At 52.3% G+C, this 20015-nt stretch overlaps 1 protein-coding gene across 1 annotated transcript in view; it reads left to right on the forward strand.

The window, feature by feature from the left end:
- The first annotated feature begins 5470 nt into the window (after window positions 1–5470).
- LOC139239484 (neurexin-2-like) overlaps window positions 5471–20015 on the forward strand; it is a 1141616-nt gene continuing 1127071 nt past the window's right edge. The window contains exons 1-2 of the mRNA XM_070868266.1: window positions 5471–5519; window positions 18135–18296. Of these exons, the coding sequence (XP_070724367.1) occupies window positions 18195–18296 (102 nt within the window). The 5' untranslated portion in view covers window positions 5471–5519; window positions 18135–18194. The remainder of the gene's footprint in view (window positions 5520–18134; window positions 18297–20015) is intronic.

Below are 20015 nucleotides of genomic sequence, written 5' to 3' on the forward strand. Positions count from 1 at the left end.
ATTTTTTCCAGCCCGAGCTCCCCTTTAAAAATGACACACTCCTGTTTATTTCTGCCATTTGTGTTTCTCATCGCATGGGCCAGTGCATGATCATTGAAGGGCTGAATGAATAAGGATTGACTCTTCAGGGCTTGTGAGGTCATTCCTTGCATGACTGCTGGTGTTGTTTGGGTAGCCTTAGAATGCATTATCTTCCTTTACCAAACCTATTACTAATACTATTAACAAAACTGTGGTAACGATGTACTAACGCCATTTTTGTGTCTGGCTATTTCTGTCCTTCCTCGTTGAAACTCTTGCCATTAAACTAACACTCTCTGCAAGGACCAGAACCAGAAGCAGTGTCTCACGTGGACGGTGGGCTACCCTTGTCAGCCTTTAAGCTTTCCCAAAGCTTCAAAGTCTCTTTGTCTTTCGAATACAGTGAAGCCTGTGTTGCCTCGAGAGGTTGGTCATTACTCTGCAATACATGAATGCTGTGCTCCCCCAGCGTGGACCTCTGGGACGGCAAGACCGCCTCGGCTGAAAAACGCCCGCAAAAGTGGCTCCTTGTGTCAATAAAATCATTTGAAATTTACAGCGCGGAAGGAGGCCATTTCGGCCCTTCATGTCCGCGCCGGCCGACCAAGAGCCACCCGGCCTAATCCCACTTTCCCGCTCTCGGTCCATAGCCCTGTAGGTTACAAGTGCACATCCAAGCACTTTTTAGATGTGAGGGTTTCTGCCTCTACCACCCTTTCAGGCCGTGAGTTCCGCCCCAGACCCCCACCACCCATTAGAAACATAGAAAATAGGAACAGGAGTCGGCCATTCGGCCCTTCGAGCCTGCACCGCCATTCAATATGATCATGGCTGTTCCTCGATCTCAACACCATATTCCCGCTTTCTCCCCATACCCCTTGATGCCTTTTGTGTCTCAAAATTTCCCCTCAAATTCCCTCTTAATCTCCTCCCCAATTACTTTAAAACTATGCCCCCTGGTTGATGACCCCTCTGCCAAGGGAAACGGGTCCGTCCTATCCACTCTATCCAAGCCCCTCATCATTTTATACACCTCAATCAGGTCTCCCCTCAGCCTCCTCTGTTCCAAAGAAAACAGACCCAGCCTGTCCAATCTTTCCTCACAGCTAAAATTCCCCAGTCCCGGCAACATCCTGGTCAAACTCCTCTGTACCCTCTCCAGTGCAAGTGCTAGATTGTCAACCTGAAGCTTGTAGGTTTGAACCACTGGGATGTCTCTCAAAAACATCTGCCTTGTTTATCAACTTTCCACAGTCCAAGCATTGTTGCAGACTCAGACATAGCCAAACTAAACATGGTACTCCCATCTCATCACGGTGTGAACATTTTCGCAATCCCGTTTGCCTTGGCAATTAATGTCTCACATTGGCCAAAACTGGGGACATTAACATCAACTACTTTTTTATTTATCGCCCGTCCCTAACTGCCCCTTGAGAAGGTGGGGGTGAGCCGCCTTCTTGAACCGCTGCAGTCCGTGTGGTGAAGGTGCTCCCACAATGCTGTTAGGGAGGGAGTTCCAGGATTGTGACCCAGCGACGATGAAGGAACGGCCGATATATTTCCAAGTCGGGATGGTGTGTGTGTGTGTGACACGGAGGGGGAACGTGGAGGTGGTGGTGTTCCCATGCGCCTGCTGCCCTTGTCCTTCTAGGGGGTAGAGGTCGCGGGTTTGGGAGGTGCTGCCGAAGAAGCCTTGGCGAGTTGCTACAGTGCGTCTTGTAGACGGTGCACACTGCAGCCAGGGGGCGCCGGTGGTGGAGGGAGTGGGTGTTGAAGGTGGAGGATGGGGTGCCAATCATCATGCCTGGAGGACCCCACCACCTGGCTGAAGATAGTTTCCAAGGATGTGCCTGAAACATGGTACACAATATGAGGAACAGTCTGACAAAAACATGCAGCCCCTCCGCCAAATAATTCTAAATTCTCCTCGAATATAAGTTTCCAGTGGATGCAATTTTTAGTGCATCCATTGCAAAGATAATTCTGCAGTGCCAATGGGGAGCTTTGCTCATAAGGAGTGCCGATCAGAGAACTGGAACTACAGTAATCAGCCCCGATCTCCGATCTTTGCTGACTGCCCTTCCTTACTCCTCCCTGGGAGACCAGTTTCACGGAATTGCTCCTAATAATTCTTCAGCCAAGAATCCATTGTCAAAACCGACCCAGCCCTTACAGCCTGAAACTGGCGCCTTGTTGCTTTGTGAAGTCCATGGGGCCTCTCGGAATTTACCATCGAGTAAACATGCACAATGTGATGAATCATAAACTCGTAAGAAATTTTACGGCATGGAAAGAGGCCATTTCAGCCCATCGTGTCCGTGCCGGCCGACCAAGAGCTACCCGGCCTAATCCCACTTTCCCGCTCTCTGTCCGTAGCCCTGTAGGTTACAAGAGCACATTCAAGTACTTTTTAAATGTGGTGAGGGTTTCTGCCTCTACCACCCTTTCAGGCCGTGAGTTCCGCCCCAGACCCCCACCACCCTCTGGGTGAAGACATTTCCCCTCAAATCCCCTCTAATCTTTCTTCTACTTACGTTAAATCTATGCCCCCTGGTTGTTGACTCCTCTGATAAGGGAACTAGGTCCTTCCTATCCACTCGATCTCGGCCCCTCATAATTTTATACACCTCAATTAAATCTTCCTCAGCCTCCTCGGTTCCAAAGAAAACAGCCCCAGCCTATCCAATCCTTCCTCATCGCTAAAATTCTCCAGTCCCGGCAACATCCTTGTAAATCTCTTCACCCTCTCCAGTGCAATCACATCCTTCCTGTAATGTGGTGACCAGAACTGCACGCAGTACTCCAGCTGTGGCCTAACTAGTGTTTTATACAGTTCAAGCATAACCTCCCTGCTCTTGTATTCTGTGCCTCGACTAATAAAGGCAAGTATTCCGTATGCCTTCTTAACCACCTTATCCACCTGGCCTGCTACCTTCAGGGATCTGTGGACCTGCACTCCAAGGTCCCTTTGTTCCTCAACACTTCTCAGTGTCCTACCATTGAGTTCCAAGACAATTAAAGGGGGAAGACTGCTAATTTCTTCAAGAGAGCGTGAGCAAACTACCAACATGTCCCAATGTGTAAACCAGTGATGATGAATTTCTGTTACAGCAAAAGATAATAGGCAGTACATACAAAACAAGTGTAGGAAATTAAAATGATAATAGTTTGAGGAACCTTTAAGCCAACTTTTGCGTCAATCTTGGAGCATGATTGGGAGGTTATGCTTGAACTGTATAAAACACTAGTTAGGCCACAGCTGGAGTACTGCGTACAGTTCTGTTACCACATTACAGGAAAGATGTGATTGCTTTGGAGAGAGTGCAGAGGAGATTTTCAAGGATGTTGCCAGGACTGGAGAATTTTAGCTATGAGGGAAGGATTGGATAGGCTGGGGTTGTTTTCCTTGGAACAGAGGAGGCTGAGGGGAGACCTGATTGAGGTGTATAAAATGATGAGGGGCCTGGATAGAGTGGATAGGAAGGACCTATTTCTCTGAGCAGAGGGGTCAACAACCAGGGGGGCACAGATTTAAAGTAATGGGGGGAGGTTTAGAGGGGATTTGAGGGGAAATGTCTTCACCCAGACGGTGGTGGGGGTCTGGGGCGGAACTCACTGCCTGAAAGGGTGGTAGAGGCAGAAACCCTCGCCACATTTAAAAAGTACTTGGATGTGCACTTGTAACCGACAGGGCTACGGACCGAGAGCGGGAAAGTGGGATTAGGCCGGGTAGCTCTTGGTCGGCCGGCATGGACATGATGAATTGACAGAAAATTAAATGGCGGAGCAGGCTCGAGGGGCCAAATGGCCGACTCCTGCTCCAATTTCTTATCTTATGATGGTCCTAATGGCTTCCTTGTGTGTCGTAATTTTCCGATGATTCTATGGTGATTACAGGTGAATGATCGAAGGGAGGCCGTCCTTGTGTTCAGGTGAGTTCTTTCCCTGATAGGATGGTTCACAGCTCTGTGGGGCCTGGTGGGTAGTGGACACCTCATTGGCGTTAATCAGTCAACTAAAGGCACAGAAAAAACATCGCCATTGGAACCAGTCGGATCAGAGGCGGCAAATGGGACTTGGCAAATTCCTTCGCTGGTGGGTTTCGTCAAACCGTGTTGTCCCAGATTGAGTACCATGTCTTGTTTTGTTTGATTCAGTCATGCGGCCCAGCATTTATCGCCCGTCCCTAATCGCCCTCGAGAAGGTGGTGGTGAGCCGCCTTCTTGCATAAGCGCCATTTCAGAGGAGCGGTTATGAGTCTACCGCTGCTCCGTGGGTCTGGAGTCACATAAATGGCCAGACCGGATACGGGCGGCAGATTTCCTTCCCCCAAGGGCATTAGTGAAGAACCGAATGGGTTTTACATTTCCAACATTATTCGGTTTTCTTTTAATTCCAGGTTTGTTCAATTGAATTTCAATTCCCCCGCCCTGCCCGCCGTTGTGGGATTTGCACTTACATCTCCAGATCATCAGTCCAGGATTATTCATCATCACAGGCAGTCCCGCCAATCGAGGATGACTTGCTCTCCATGTCAAAATGTTCGCAGGTGTTTCAATGAAGGACCTGATATTCCGGATCCCGAACTACATCCTGAAGGGTGGAAGATGCCTGTGGGTGGGTTTTTTTAACGTGGGGTGACCGTTGCACACCAGCCACCACACGGGGCTTGACAGAGCGAGGTCTTGGTTCAGTGGCAAGGGTTAACCAGGACGACTGGAGACCAGCTCTGCTGCACGGACCTAGTGCGCGCCCACATATCGCACAGTGTGGGCTGGGCCCGTGCTGCTCCTGGGCCCTCACCTCTTCTGGGCCCCCGAACTCTCGCCTCTCCTGGGCCCCAATCACGTCCCTCTAGGATTACTAGTCCAGTAATGTAACCACTACGCTATTGTTCCTCTGCCCTGATGTTGGAGCCCGGATGATGGGCAGATAAGTCACTAATCAGCTTGGGGGACAAAGGACTTAGTTGTGGTGGGATCCTCACCAATGGGCCAATCAAGGGCCACTCATCGACTCGAGTCCTTTGATTAAAGCTACGAAACACAGGGTTCACTGTATTTAAACCCGAAGAGACTTCACAAAGAGACTGTCTCAGTTGGAGCATCACCCTGAGATACAGTCCCAGTGCGTGTCGCTGGTTCTATCCTGGCCCTTCGCAGCCCCCCAACAAAACATCCGCCTTATCAGTGAACGGAGGGGAACTGGCTGGAGTTGAAGAATTGCTCTTCTGGTATGTTGGCAACAGATGAGATTCCAAAAAAAAACCAATCAGGGCCTGATGGTTTGAAGTGTGAGGGGGCGATGGGGAGGGGAGAGAGAGAATTACAACGACGAGATTGGAATAGGAACTGTGTGCGTGCACGCGTTAAATTGCAATCGCTTCAACACCCTGGAGCCCACGATAATCCCAGCGGTGACAAGTGTCAATCCACAAGCAAGAGGGGAGAGCAGTTGCTTTGCGGAGCAGTCCATGGGAAACGGCAGTGACTCCTAAGGTCAGTTGACGTCTTTTAGTAAAACGGCCAGGATGGGTACCTATGGAGAAAGGCGATTGAACGTTAACAGCGCTAATGGTCAGTCTGATTGATTCACACGCGTGTCAGTGTCGGATTGGGGTCGCAGGTCACAGACAGGTTACCCAAAGGGCCTTAAGAGCTGTAATAATAACAACAACTTTTACTTACATGGCGCCTTTAACGTCGTGAAATGTCCCAAGTATTATGAGATAAAAAATTTGACACCGAGCCGCATAAGTAGAAATTAGCGCAGGTGACCGAAAGCTGGGTCAAAGAGGGAGGTATTAAGGAGCGTCTTGAAGGAGGAGAGAGAGAGGCGGAGAGGTTTAGGGAGGGAGTTCCAGAGCTTGGGGCCCAGGCAACAGAAGGCACGGCCACCGATGGTTGAGCAGTTATAATATGGGATGCTTAGGAGGGCAGAATCAGAGGAGCGCAGACATCTCATGGGGAGTTGTGGGGCTGGAGGAGTTTGCAGAGATAGGGAGGGGCGAGGAGGCCATGGAGGGAATTGAAAACAAGGATGAGAATTTTGAAATCGAAGCATTGCATAACTGGAAGCCAATGTAGGGCAGTGAGCACAGGGCGCGATGGGTGAGTGGGACTCGGTGCGAGTTAGGACACGGGGGCAGTGAGCACAGGGCGCGATGGGTGAGTGGGACTCGGTGCGAGTTAGGACACGGGGGCAGTGAGCACAGGGGGTGATGGGTGAGTGGGACTCGGTGCGAGTTAGGACACGGGGGCAGTGAGCACGGGGGCGATGGGTGAGTGGGACTCGGTGCGAGTTAGGACACGGGGGCAGTGAGCACAGAGGGTGATGGCTGAGCAGGACTCGGTGCGAGTTAGGACATGGGTCAGCGAGCACAGCGGGTGATGGGTGAGCGGGACTCGGTGCGAGTTAAGACATGGGTCAGCGAGCACAGCGGGTGATGGGTGAGCGGGACTCGGTGCAAGTTAGGACACGGGGCAGCGAGCACAGGGGGTGATGGGTGAGCGGGACTCGGTGCGAGTTAGGACATGGGGCAGTGAGCACAGGGGGTGATGGGTGAGCAGGACTCGGTGAGAGTTAGGACATGAGTCAGCGAGCACAGAGGGTGATGGGTGAGCGGGACTGGGTGCTAGTTAGGACACAGGGCTGTCGAGTTTTGGATCACCTCTAGTTTACGTAGGGTAGAATGTGGGAGGCCGGCCAGGAGTGCGTTGGAATACTCAAGTCTGGAGGTAACAAAGGCACGGATGAGGGCTTCAGCAGTAGATGAGCTGAGGCAGGGGTGGAGACGGGCGATGTTACAGAGGTGGAAATAGGCGGTCTTAGTTATGCTGCGGATATGTGGCCGGAAGCTCATTTCAGGGTCACGTATGACACCGAGATTGCGAACAGTCTGGTTCAGCCTCAGACAGAAGTTGGGGAGAGGGATGGAGTCGGGGGATCGGGAACAGAGTTTGTGGCGGGGACCGGAAACAATGGCTTCGTTCTTCCCAATATTCGATGGGAGAGAAGTTCTGCTCATCCAGAACTGGACATACATAGACTGTGAAAGGACCGGTCTTGATGGGCAGAATGGCCTTTCCTTATTTGAAGCTTTCTCCGTCCACACCTGTGACGCAGCTTTGAGTGAACTATTTGGAATTATCTCTCAGAGCGGATAGCCTGCAAGGCCCCAGTCAGCCGGTGTGCCTGCGGCAACCCAGCAAAGGGGGCGTGTGTGGGGGAATATGGCGAATGAGAACCTCGCCGTGAGAGAATGTCGCCCTCGCCCTTGTGCCAACAGCACAATCCGTGGTGACACCGATTGTTGCTGCTGGAGCCCTTGTGAAGGCCACGGCATCTATCAAACCCTGTACAGAGTTAGCGGACTAAATAATCGCTCACCTGCGAGAGAGACAGGCACATCTGGTGCGCAGCGAAGGAGACAGATGCTGAAACATGGCTACTTGGTGAGGAATATCAAGGTCGTCCTTCCAACAATAACCCTTGTGGTGATGGAGCTGAAAACTAGAGAGGTCTACGGCATGGGTTGATTGATTTTCTTTGGCCCGTTTTTGATTAGCGGTGTGCAATGTATTTGCTTCATGGGTTCTTTGCTTAAGAATCCACAGCAACACGTTGCTATTAAGAACTAGTTGGTTTATTAGCAAAAGTTTAACAATCACACTACACATTACCACTAGGCTCACAACTGCATCCCTCATCGTGGATCCCCCGAACCCAACTGGCCGGGGTTTTATTGAGTCTTGTGAACATCACGTGACTGGCTAAGCCACTCCCAACTCAACAGCTCTACAACTATTTTTGTGTCGACAATAAACAAGTGCCCCTTTAGTTTTTTTTTTGAGAGCACTAAAAACACAAATTATACAAGTGCCCCCTGGCTAAAAGGTGGGGGGGGGGGACACTAAAACCAACAACTTAAACAAATTAAACTTTAGGCACGTGGGTCAAATTAAGATTTGGTTGCCGGGGGTGATGATGCACTCCAGTCCCTCCGGCGCCCACCTCTCGCGGAAGGCCGCGAGCGTACCGGTGGACACCGCGTGCTCCATCTCCAGGGACACCCGGGCTCGGATGTAACTGCGGTAGAGAGGCGGGCAGTCGGGCCGAACGACTCCCCTCGACCGCCCGCTGCCTGGACCGGCTGATGGCCCCCTTGGCCAGGCCCAGGAGCAGGCCCATGAGGAGGCCCTCGGACCTGCCCGCTCCCCTCCGCACAGGGTGCCCAGAGATCAGGAGTGTGGGACTGAAGTACATCAACAGCTCTGCAAACCTATGCGCATGCTCACAGTTGCATACATTACAGTTGGAATTAATGCAAATTAAATTAAAAATGCCCAGCCTTTTCCCCCATTACCAATTTGATTTATAAACACCCAACGAGCAGGATAATGTTCACGACCTTTTCTGCCCGACTTTTTGAATTAGAGACGGTTCCACGTTGAAAAGAGCCAAAATTCCTCAGCCGACAGCTCCAGCCTCAACTTTATCTCAAGTTTTATACGTTCCTCTGTTCAAAAAGATCTTTCCCATCATCTGAGCAGAGTGCGTGCTCAATTTCGCCCTCAAACATGAGAATTAGGAGCAGGAGTTGGCCATTCGGCCCCTCGAGCCTGCTCCGCCATTCGATGAGATCACGGCTGATCTTCGACCTCAACTCCACTTTCCCACCCGATCCCCATATCCCTCGATTCCCTTAATATCCAAAAATCTATCGATCTCTGTCTTGAATATACTCAACGACTGAGCCTCCACAGCCCTCCGAATTCCAAAGATTCACCGCCCTCCGAGTGAAGAAATTCCTCCTTATCTCAGTCTTAAATGGCCGACCCCTTATCCTGAGACTGTGTGACCCCTGGTTCTAGACTCCCCAGCCCAGGGGGGAAACACCCTCCCTGCATCTACCCTGTCAAGCCCTGTAAGAATTGTGTGTGTTTCAATGAGATCGCCTCTCATTCTTCTAAACTCGAGAGAATATCGGCCCAGTCTGCTCAATCTCTCCTCATAGGACAATCCCCCCATCCCAGGAATCAGTCTGGTGAACCTTCGTTGCACTCCCTCATTGACAAGTATATCCTTCCTTAGGTAAGGAGACCCAAACTGTGCACAATACTCCAGGTGTGGTCTCACCAGGGCACCAGGGAATCCCTGGCCCAAAACCGCCCTAAGTGGAGGAAGAGCGCCTCGAGTATCGTCGCCGAGAGCATGCAGAAACCAAACACAGGCAGCGGAAGGAGCGTGCGGCAAACCAGACTCCCCACCCACCCTTTCCTTCAACCACTGTCTGCCCCACCTGTGACAGAGACTGTAATTCCTGTCATCATCGGCAGTCCCTCGTATCGAGGATGACTTGCTTCCACGCCAAAAAAAAGATGAGTTGACAGGTGTTTCATGAAGGACCTGATATTCCAGATCCCGAACTACATCCTGAAGGGTGGAAGATGTCTGTGGGTGGGTTTTTTTAACGCGGGGTGACCGTTGCACACCAGCCACCACACGGGCTTGACAGATCGAGGTCTTGGTCCAGTGGCAAGGGTCTGTAGACCATGAGCTTGGTGCCAATATGGCCCCCTGGTCCTGAAGGGTTCCCTAATGGCCTCCCTCCCCCACTCAGCCCCACCTCAGGGCACGCACCACAGAACTATTCTCTTCCTCTCCCCAATTGGTCCATGGCATGGCAGGGCACCCAGAGGTGACACTCACCCCTCCCCCACCCCACCCTCTCCTAGCCATCATAGAACAGTACGGCATGGAAGGAAGCCATTCGGCCCATCGAGTTTGCTCCGGCTCCTTCGAAGAACGATCCAATCAGACCCACTCGCCCCGCTCTTTCCCATATCCCCCTCCTTCAAGTATTTATCCAACTCCCTTTTGAAGGAAAGAAAGACTTGCATTTCTATAGCGCCTTTCACGACCACCGAACGTCTCAAAGCGCTTTACAGCCAATGAAGTACTCTTGGAGTGTAGTCACTGTTGTAATTATAAGGCGACGATTGAATCTGCCTCCACCGCTCTCTCAGGCAGTGGTTTCCAGATCCTAGCCACTCGCTGCGTAAAAAATAGTTTTTCCTCATGTCGCCTTTGGTTCTTTGTCCAAATCGCCTTCAATCTGTTCCCTCTGGTCATTAGCCATTGGCAAGAGTTTCTCTTTAGTTACTCTGGGCCAGTCTGTCCTGGAATGGTCCCGAGCCCTCTCTGCCGCTGTGCCCGTCTCTCTCTTTCTGCCGCTGATGTGTCTCACCTCACGCCCGCCGATCTTACACCCCAAACCTCAGCCCTGACCGGCATCTTGCTTTTGAAGTGTTGGATTCCCCAAACGTCTCCCTCAGAACTTGGGGAAGCTTCTATTCCGTACAGGAGGACCACAGACAGATACTTTTATTGCACAGTTACCGGTTAGCAGTATCCTTAGCGCTACGTACAAAAGGGCGAGGAACACAGTCACAGCAGGAGGCCCATTCAGCCCCTCGGGCCTATTACAGGGGAACAGGAGGAGGCCCATTCAGCCCCTCGGGCCTATTACAGGGGAACAGGAGGAGGCCCATTCAGCCCCTCGAGCCTGTTACACAGGAACAGGAGTAGGCCCATTCAGCCCCTCGAGCCTGTTACACAGGAACAGGAGGAGGCCCATTCAGCCCCTCGAGCCTGTTACACAGGAACAGGAGTAGGCCCATTCAGCCCCTCGAGCCTGTTACACAGGAACAGGAGTAGGCCCATTCAGCCCCTCGAGCCTGTTACACAGGAACAGGAGGAGGCCCATTCAGCCCCTCGAGCCTGTTACACAGGAACAGGAGGAGGACCATACAGCCCCTCGAGCCTGTTACACAGGAACAGGAGGAGGCCCATTCAGCCCCTCGAGTCTGTTACGCGGGAACAGGAGGAGGCCATTCAGCTCCTCGAGCCTGTTACACGGGAACAGGAGGAGGCCATTCAGTCCCTCGAGCCTGTTACACAGGAACAGGAGGAGGTCATTCAGCCCCTCGAGCCTGTTACACAGGAACAGGAGAAGGTCATTCAGCCCTTCGAGCCTGTTACGCGGGAACAGGAGGAGGCCCATTCAGCCCCTCGAGCCTGTTACACGGGAACAGGAGGAGGCCCATTCAGCCCCTCGAGCCTGTTACATTAGGAATAGGAGACCATTCAGCCCCTCAAGCCTGTTACACGGGAACAGGAGGAGGTCCATTCAGCCCCTTGAGCCTGTTACCCAGGAACAGGAGGAGGCCATTCAGCTCCTCGAGCCTGTTACAGGGAACAGGATGAGGCCCATTCAGCCCCTTGAGCCTGTTACCCAGGAACAGGAGGAGGCCATTCAGCCCCTCGAGCCTGTTACACAGGAACAGGAGGAGGCCCATTCAGCCCCTCGAGCCTGTTACACAGGAACAGGAGGAGGCCCATTCAGCCCCTCGAGCCTGTTCCGCCATTCATTCGAGATCATGCCTGCTCTGTGACCTAACTCCGTATACCCGCCTTTGGCCCATATCCCTCCATACCGTTGCTTAACAGGTCTCCAAGAGTTGAAGTACAAGCAGAGATTACTCACACTAGGGTTGTATTCTCTGGACTTTTCGAAGGTTAAGGGGTGATTTGATCGAAGTTATTAAGGGGGACTTGAACAAAAATCTAGCCATCTCAGATTTGAGCAGAATAATTGAGCCAGCATCGATTGCCGTTTGTGGAAGAGAGTTCCAAACCTCTCCCACCCTTTGTGTGTCGAAATGTTTCCCAACTTCACTCCTGAAAGGTCTGGCTCGAATCTTTAGACTGTGCCCCTCGCCCTAGACTCCCCAACCAGCGGCAGTAGTTTCTGTCTGTCTACCCTCTCTGTTCCCCTCAAATCGCCCCTTTAACCTTCTAATGTTCCAGAGAATACAAGCCCAGTTTCTGTAATCTCCGCTGGTAACTTAACCCTGGGAGTTCCGGTATCATTCTGGTAAATCTCAACGAAAAGATATGTTTGCTGGAGTTGGTTCCTGGCGGATCTGAATATAGCTGGACTTAAAAATGCCAAGTCAAAATATTTTGTAAGATTTTGCTCCAATTAAATCAGATATGCCTACTGCTAGCTCGGCCACAAGAGATGTGGTTGCCAGATTTTCATTTCGCTCCTCTGCCATTGTTGGGCCCTCACTCCCCCTCTAAAAATAGCTTCAAAGGTTCACCTGTTTATCTTTCCCCAAGCTTAACATTGCTTCTTCTTGGATTTTAAGTCCTATTTTACAACAGCGACTACACTTCAACAGTCATCATTATAGACGGTCCCTCGAAACAAGGATGACTTGCTTTCACGCTGAAAAGGGATGAGTTCACAGGTGTTTCAATGAAGGGCCTAATATTCCGGATCCCGAACTACATCCTGAAGGGTGGAAGATGCCTGTGGGTGGGTTTTTTTAACGTGGGGTGACCGTTGCACACCAGCCACCACACGGGGCTTGACAGAGCGAGGTCTAGATCCAGTGGCAAGGGTTAACCAGGAGACCAGCTCTGCTGCACGGGCCTAGTGCGTGCACATATCGCACAGTGTGGGCTGGGCCCGTGCTGCCCCTGGGCCCTCGCCTCTTCTGGGCCCCAGATTCACTCCTCTCCTGGGCCCCGGCCACTTCCCTCTACAATCTCTCGCCGCTCCTTCGCCCCCGACCCTCGCCGCTCCTGCTGTACCAGCCCACACTGCAGTCAGCCCTCGCCCTCCTGCAGCAGCACGCGCTGCTCCCTGCCGTGGTATACCACCGTACGCTGCTCCCTCCAATGGCCCCGGCCTGCTGATGGTCTCGCAGGCTGAGACCGCGCCGATTTCCGGGCCATAACACGCTGCTCTCTCTTCAAAAGAATTTCATTGGCTGTAATGCGCTTTGGAATGTCCTGGGGTTGTTGCAAGGCGCAGGACCAATGCAAGTCTTTCTTTATCACTAAGGTCCACAAACCTCCTGTGTTCCATTGCCACGTCTGGCGCTAATATCTTTGCTTCATGGGTTCTTTGCTTAAGAGTTCATAGCAACACGTTGCTATTAAGAATTATCATCATCGGCAGTCCCTCGAAATCGAGGAAGACTTGCTTCCACTCTAAAAGTGAGTTCTCGGCTGACTGAACAGTCCAATACGGGAACCACAGTCCCTGTCACAGGTGGGACAGACAGTGGTTGAGGGTAAGGGGAGGGTGGGACTGGTTTGCCGCACGCTCCTTCCGCTGCCTGCGCTTGGTCTCTGCACGCTCTCGGCGACGAGACTCGAGGTGCTCAGCGCCCTCCCGGATGCTCTTCCTCCACTTAGGGCGGACTGGTCTTTGGCCAGGAACTCCCAGGTGTCGGTGGGGATGTTGCACTTTATCAGGGAGGCTTTGAAGGTGTCCTTGCAATGTTTCCGCTGCCCACCTTTGGCTCGTTTGCCGTGCAGGAATTCCGAGTAGAGCGCTTGCTTTGGGAGTCTTGTGCCGGGCATACGGATGACCTGGTCTGCCCAATGGATTAATAATTAATTGGCTTATTAACAAACGTTTTTACAATCACACTACCTATTACCGGTTCATCCTCTGGGCTCACAACTGCATACCTCATCGTGGATGCCCTAGACCCAACTGGGTGGGGTTTTATTGAGTCTTGTGAACATCAAGGAGAGATTGAGTAGACCGGGCCTTATATTCCCTCGAGTTTAGAATGAGAGATGATCTAACTCACAGTCTCAGGATAAGGGGTTGGCCATTTAGGACTGAGATGAGGAGGAATTTCTTCACTCAGAGGGTGGTAAATCTTTGGAATTCTCTGCCCCAGAGGGCTGTGGATAAGAACATAAGAAATAGGAGCAAGAGTCGGCCATATGGCCCTCCAGCCTGCTCCGACATTCAATAAGATCATGGCTGATCTGATCTTGGCCTCAGCTCCATTTCCCTGCCCGCTCCCCATAACCCTTGACTCCCTTATCGGTCAAAAATCTGTCCATCGCCACCTTAAATGTATTCAATGACCCAGCCTCCACAGCTCTCTGGGGCAGAGAATTCCACAGATTCATGACCCTATGAGAGAAGAAATTCCTCCTCATCTCTGTCTTAAATGGCGACCCCCTTATTCTGCCTCCTAGTTCTAGATTCCCCCACGAGGGGGAACCATCCTCTCTGCATCTACCCTGTCCAGCCCCCTCAAGATCTTACCCATTTCAATAAGATCACCTCTCATTTTTTTAAACTCCAACGAGTACAGGCCCAACCTGCTCAACCTTCATAAGGCAACCAGTCTCAGCTGTTGAGTGTATTCAAGGCTGAGAGTGATTGAATTTGGGGACTCGAGGGGAATCGAGGGATCGGGCGGGAAAGTGGACTTGAGGTCGAAGATCAGCTATGATCTTATTGATTGGCGGAGCAGGCTCGAGGGGCCGAATGGCCGACTCCTGCTCCTATTTCTTAGATGTCGGATGAGAGACACAGGCACAACAATGAAACCAATGTGCGGCAGACATACAGAGAGGGGAAAGTGTGGAAAGCAGACTAAAGCAGTCAATCAAACAGACGCAGTGAGTGGGAAAGAGGCAGGTTCACAATAAACATGCTCCATCATGGCTCAAGGAAGACTTGCTTCCACTCTAAAAGTGAGTTCTCAGGTGACTGAACAGTCCGATACAGGAACCACAGTCCCTGTCACAGGTGGGACAGACAGTGGTTGAGGGAAGGGGAGGGTGGGACTGGTTTGCCGCACGCTCCTTCCGCTGCCTGCGCTTGGTCTCTGCACGCTCTCGGCGACGAGACTCGAGGTGCTCAGCGCCCTCCCGGATGCACTTCCTCCACTTAGGGCGGACTGGTCTTTGGCTAGGAACTCCCAGGTGTCGGTGGGGGATGTTGCACTTTATCAGGGAGGCTTTGAGGGTGGTCCCTTGTAACGTTTCCTCTGCCCACCTTTGGCTCGTTTGCCGTGTAGGAGTTCTGAGTGGAGCGCTTGCTTTGGGAATCTCGTGTCTGGGGGCATGCGGACGATGTGGCCCTGCCCAGCGGAGCTGGTCGAGTGTGGTCAGTGCTTCGATGCTGGGGATGTTGGCCTGGTCGAGGACGCTAATGTTGGTGCGTCTGTCCTCCCAGGGGATTTGCGGAGACGTCGTTGGTGGTATTTCTCCAGCGACTTGAGGTGTCTACTGTACATGGTCCATGTCTCTGAGCTAGACAGGAGGGCGGGTATCACTACAGCCCCTGTAGACCATGAGCTTGGTGACAGATTCGAGGAACTGGTCTTCGAACACTCTTTTCCTCAGGCGGCCAAAGGCTGCGCTGGCGCACTGGAGGCGGTGTTGGACCTCGTCGTCGATGCCTGCCCTTGCTGATAATGAACAGGCGACACACTCACTGTCTTGCAAGACCCTTGAGTGTTACAGGTGAGCGTAGCATTCAGGGTGCCCCGTGACAGAACCCAACCAATTTATTTTTCCGCTGTCCATTTTCCACTCCTGCCCGGGTCGAAAGTGTAACGCTGTGTCGCTCCCGACGTATCGTGAGCAATAAGCAAGGGGGTTGATTTATGAGGAAAGGTTGAGCAGGTTGGGCCTCTACACATTGGAGTTCAGAAGAATGAGAGGTGATCTTATCGAAAGGTATAAGATTATGAGGGGGCTCGACAAGGTGGATGCAGAGAGGATGTTTCCACTGATGGGGGAGACTAGAACTAGGGGGCATAATCTTAGTATAAGGGGCCGCCCATTTAAAACTGAGATGAGGAGAATTTCTTCTCTCAGAGGCTTGTAAATCTGTGGAATTCGCTGCCTCAGAGAGCTGTGGAAGCCGGGACATTGAATAAATTTAAGACAGAGATAGACAGTTTCTTAAACAATAAGGGGATAAGGGGTTATGGGGAGCGGGCAGGGATGTGGAGCTGAGTCCATGATCGGATCAGCCATGATCGTATTGAATGGTGGAGCAGGCTCGAGGGGCCGAATGGCCGACTCCTGCTCCTATTTCTTATGTTATGTTCAATGCCAGGGGAGATCAACGATCGTCAGAGGGTGAGCTTCATGACTGAAGTTGAACTTTCAGCAACATTCGAGATCTTTTTTTTTAATTCGCTGTGGGATGTGGGCAAGGCCCAGCGTTTATCGCCCGTCCCTAATCGCCCCTCGAGAAGGTGGTGGTGAGCCGCCTTCTTGAACCGCTGCAGTCCGTGTGGTGAAGGTGCTCCCACAGTGCTGTTAGGGAGGGAGTTCCAGGATTGTGACCCAGTGACGATGAAGGAACGGCCGATATATTCCCAAGTCGGGATGGTGTGTGTGTGTGACTGGGAGGGGAACGTGGAGGTGGTGGTGTTCCCATGCGCCTGCTGCCCTTGTCCTTCTAGGGGGTAGAGGTCGCGGGTTTTGGAGGTGCTGCCGAAGAAGCCTTGGCGAGTTGCTGCAGTGCGTCTTGTAGACGGTGCACCTATTATAAAAATGGGCACATTAATTATTTTCTCTGGTTAATTTAAAGCTATTTTCCCCTTCGATTGGCATTTTATCAGACAGGCACTTCGAGAACCCGGTAAACAGGTGGATGGCATTGACAGTTGTGTGCCCGTTGTTCCCTTGACTAGTTGTGCCAGTCAGTGCAGCGATGTTCACTTTATGCTTCCATTTCCTTGCCCATGGTGCAGTGAGACAGCTAGGATGACTCTGCCAGCCTGGTGCCAGTGGGGAACTGCAGTAATTGTAGGATAGGACATGCTGAGAGCGCAGTTCCTACTCTGTAGCTACATCGCAGCTAACGTGGAACTGGAGCGCCCACCACAACCTTCAGGGCGTTGAACTGTTGCGACTGTCCCGACTAGGTAGTGTGCGCGTGGGTGTTTAGGTGACGGGAACTGGCTACTGATTGTATCTGGTCAACAACAATAACTTTTATTTATATAGCGTCTTTAACGTAGTAAAACCTCCCAAGGTGCTTCACAGCAGTGATGTAAGACAAAACAGTTAAATTTGACACCAAGCCGCGTAAGAAAAAATCCAGGTGACCAAAAGCTGGGTTAAAGAGGTCGGTTTTAAGGAGTGTCTTGAAGGAGGAAAGAGAGGCGGAGAGGTTTAGGGAGGGAGTTCCAGAGCTTGGGGCCCAGGCAACAGAAGGCACGGCCACTGATGGTGGAGCGATTATAATCAGGGATGCTCACGAGGGCAGAGTTAGAGGAGTGCAGACATCTCGGGGGGTTGTGGGGCTGGAGGAGATTACAGAGATAGGGAGGGGCGAGGGCCATGAAGGGATTTGTAAACAAGGATGGAGAATTTTGAAATCGAAGCGTTGCCGGACCGGGAGCCAATGTAGGTCAGCGAGCACCGGGGGTGATGGGTGAGCGGGACTCGGTGCGAGTTAGGACACGGGGGCAGCGAGCACAGGGGGTGATGGGTGAGCGGGACTCGGTGCGAGTTAGGACACGGGGGCAGCGAGCACCGGGGGTGATGGGTGAGCGGGACTCGGTGCGAGTTAGGTCACGGGGGCAGCGAGCACCGGGGGTGATGGGTGAGCGGGACTCGGTGCGAGTTAGGACACGGGGGCAGCGAGCACAGGGGGTGATGGGTGAGCGGGACTCGCTGCGAGTTAGGACACGGCGGCAGCGAGCACATGAGGTGATGGGTGAGTGAGACTCGGTGCGAGTTAGGTCACGGGGGCAGCGAGCACAGGGGGTGATGGGTGAGCGGGACTCGGTGCGAGTTGGGACACGGGGCAGCGAGCACAGGGGGTGATGGGTGAGCGGGACTCAGTGCGATTTAGGACACGGGGGCAGCGAGCACAGGGGGTGATGGGTGAGCGGGACTTGGTGCGAGTTGGGACAGGGGCAGTTGAGTTTTGAATGACCTCTAGTTTACGTCGGGTAGAACGTGGGAGGCTGGCCAGGAGTGCGTTGGAATAGTCAAGTGTAGAGGTAGCTTACTAACTGGCAATGGTTACTGACCAGCGACAGTGACTAGCCTTCAAACCATCAGGTTCTGTGCTTTGCTCTCCTCTGTCGCCACCAGGTGATCAAACACGATTCAACAAGGGGTTGAAAGCAGACATGAAAATGGAGGCCTACCTGGGGTGCCTGTCTCTGTCACTGCTGCAATTGGTAATAGATTGTATTTCATCTCTTTTGCTCCCCCCAAACTCCCCCCCCACCCTCCGCTATGCTTCTGGGCAGGTGACCATCTCGGTGGATGGGATTTTGACGACCACGGGGTACACGCAGGAGGACTACACCATGCTGGGGTCCGACGACTTTTTCTACATCGGTGGGAGCCCGAGCACAGCCGATCTGCCGGGCTCGCCCGTGAGCAACAACTTCATGGGGTGCTTGAAGGACGTAAGTGTTGCCGGGACGATTGCGGAACAGTTGGGCCTCTGGAAGGACATGATTCCCTGCCCGATGGAGGATTCATGAGGGGCTAACTGTTTTTTTTTTATTCATTCACGGGATGTGAGTATTTATCGCCCGTCCCTAACTGCCCCTTGAGAAGGTGGTGGTGAGCCGCCTTCTTGAACCGCTGCAGTCCGTGTGGTGAAGGTGCTCCCACACAGTGCTGTTCGGGAGGGAGTTCCAGGATTGTGAGCCAGCGACGATGGAGGAACGGCCGATATATTTCCAAGTCGGGATGGTGTGTGTGTGTGTGACTGGGAGGGGAACGTGGAGGTGGTGGTGTTCCCATGCGCCTGCTGCCCTTGTCCTTCTAGGGGGTAGAGGTCGCGGGTTTGGGAGGTGCTGCCGAAGAAGCCTTGGCGAGTTGCTGCAGTGCATCTTGTAGACGGTGCACACTGCAGCCAGGGGGCGCTGGTGATGGAGGGAGTGAGTGTTGAAGGTGGTGGGTAGCGTGCCCATCAAACGGGCTGCTTTGTCCTGGCTCTAATGGGGCACTGATTCAGTGAACTAAAACTTTATTAAAAGGAGATAGGAAGAGCTGCAGTTGGGTTCCCCAGTTAGACTCAGGCGGTCAAGGTAAATAAGGGGTTAATGCAACCAAGGTTCCTGCTCCTTGTCACCATCTGATGGCAGTTAGGACATGCATATATGTCAACAATAGGATGTCCCTCACAGTTGTAGGAGCCTAGGAACAGCAGGAGGCTATTCAGCCCCTCGAGCCTGTTGCACCATTCAATCAGATCACTGCGGATCTGTGCCCCATGTCCCTAAATACCTTGGGTTAACAGAAAGCCATCAATCTCCGATTTACAATTAACAATTGACCCAGCATCGATTGCCGTTTGCGGAAGAGAGTTCCAAACCTCTCCCACCCTGTGTGTGTAGAAATGTTTCCCAACTTCACTCCTGAAAGGTCTGGCTCTAATCTTTAGACTGTGCCCCTCGTCCCAGACTCCCCAACCAGCGGCAATAGTTTCTGTCTATCTACCCTCTCTGTTCCCCTCAATATCCTGAAAACTTCCATCAGATCGCCCCTTAGCTGTCTAAATTACTACCAGATTCCTCGAGCTTATGTCGGTATATTATAGGAGGCTGAGGACGGGGAGGTCAGAGTGGGAACAGAGTATTCAAATAATTCTCGGGCGTGAGGTTTACGGAAATTCAGGGTGGCTGTCAGTGAGTTGGGTGATTTGGTTGTCGGTGAGTTGGGTGATTTGGTTGTTGGTGAGTTGGGTGATTTGGCTGTCGGTGAGTTGGGTGATTTGGCTGTCGGTGAGTTGGGTGATTTGGTTGTCGGTGAGTTGGGTGATTTGGTTGTCGGTGAGTTGGGTGATTTGGTTGTCGGTGAGTTGGGTGATTTGGTTGTCGGTGAGTTGGGTGATTTGGTTTTCGGAGAGTTGGGTGATTTGGTTGTCGGTGAGTTGGGTGATTTGGTTGTCGGTGAGTTGGGGGATTGGGCTGTCGGAGAGTTGGGTGATTTGGTTGTCGGTGAGTTGGGGATTGGGCTGTCGGTGAGTTGGGTGATTTGGTTGTCGGTGAGTTGGGTGATTTGGCTGTAGGTGAGTTGGGTGATTTGGTTGTCGGTGAGTTGGGTGATTTGGTTGTCGGTGAGTTGGGTGATTTGGTTGTTGGAGAGTTGGGTGATTTGGTTGTCGGTGAGTTGGG

Source organism: Pristiophorus japonicus, chromosome 27 (assembly GCF_044704955.1).
Source record: "Pristiophorus japonicus isolate sPriJap1 chromosome 27, sPriJap1.hap1, whole genome shotgun sequence".
NCBI classification, from domain to species: domain Eukaryota; kingdom Metazoa; phylum Chordata; class Chondrichthyes; family Pristiophoridae; genus Pristiophorus; species Pristiophorus japonicus.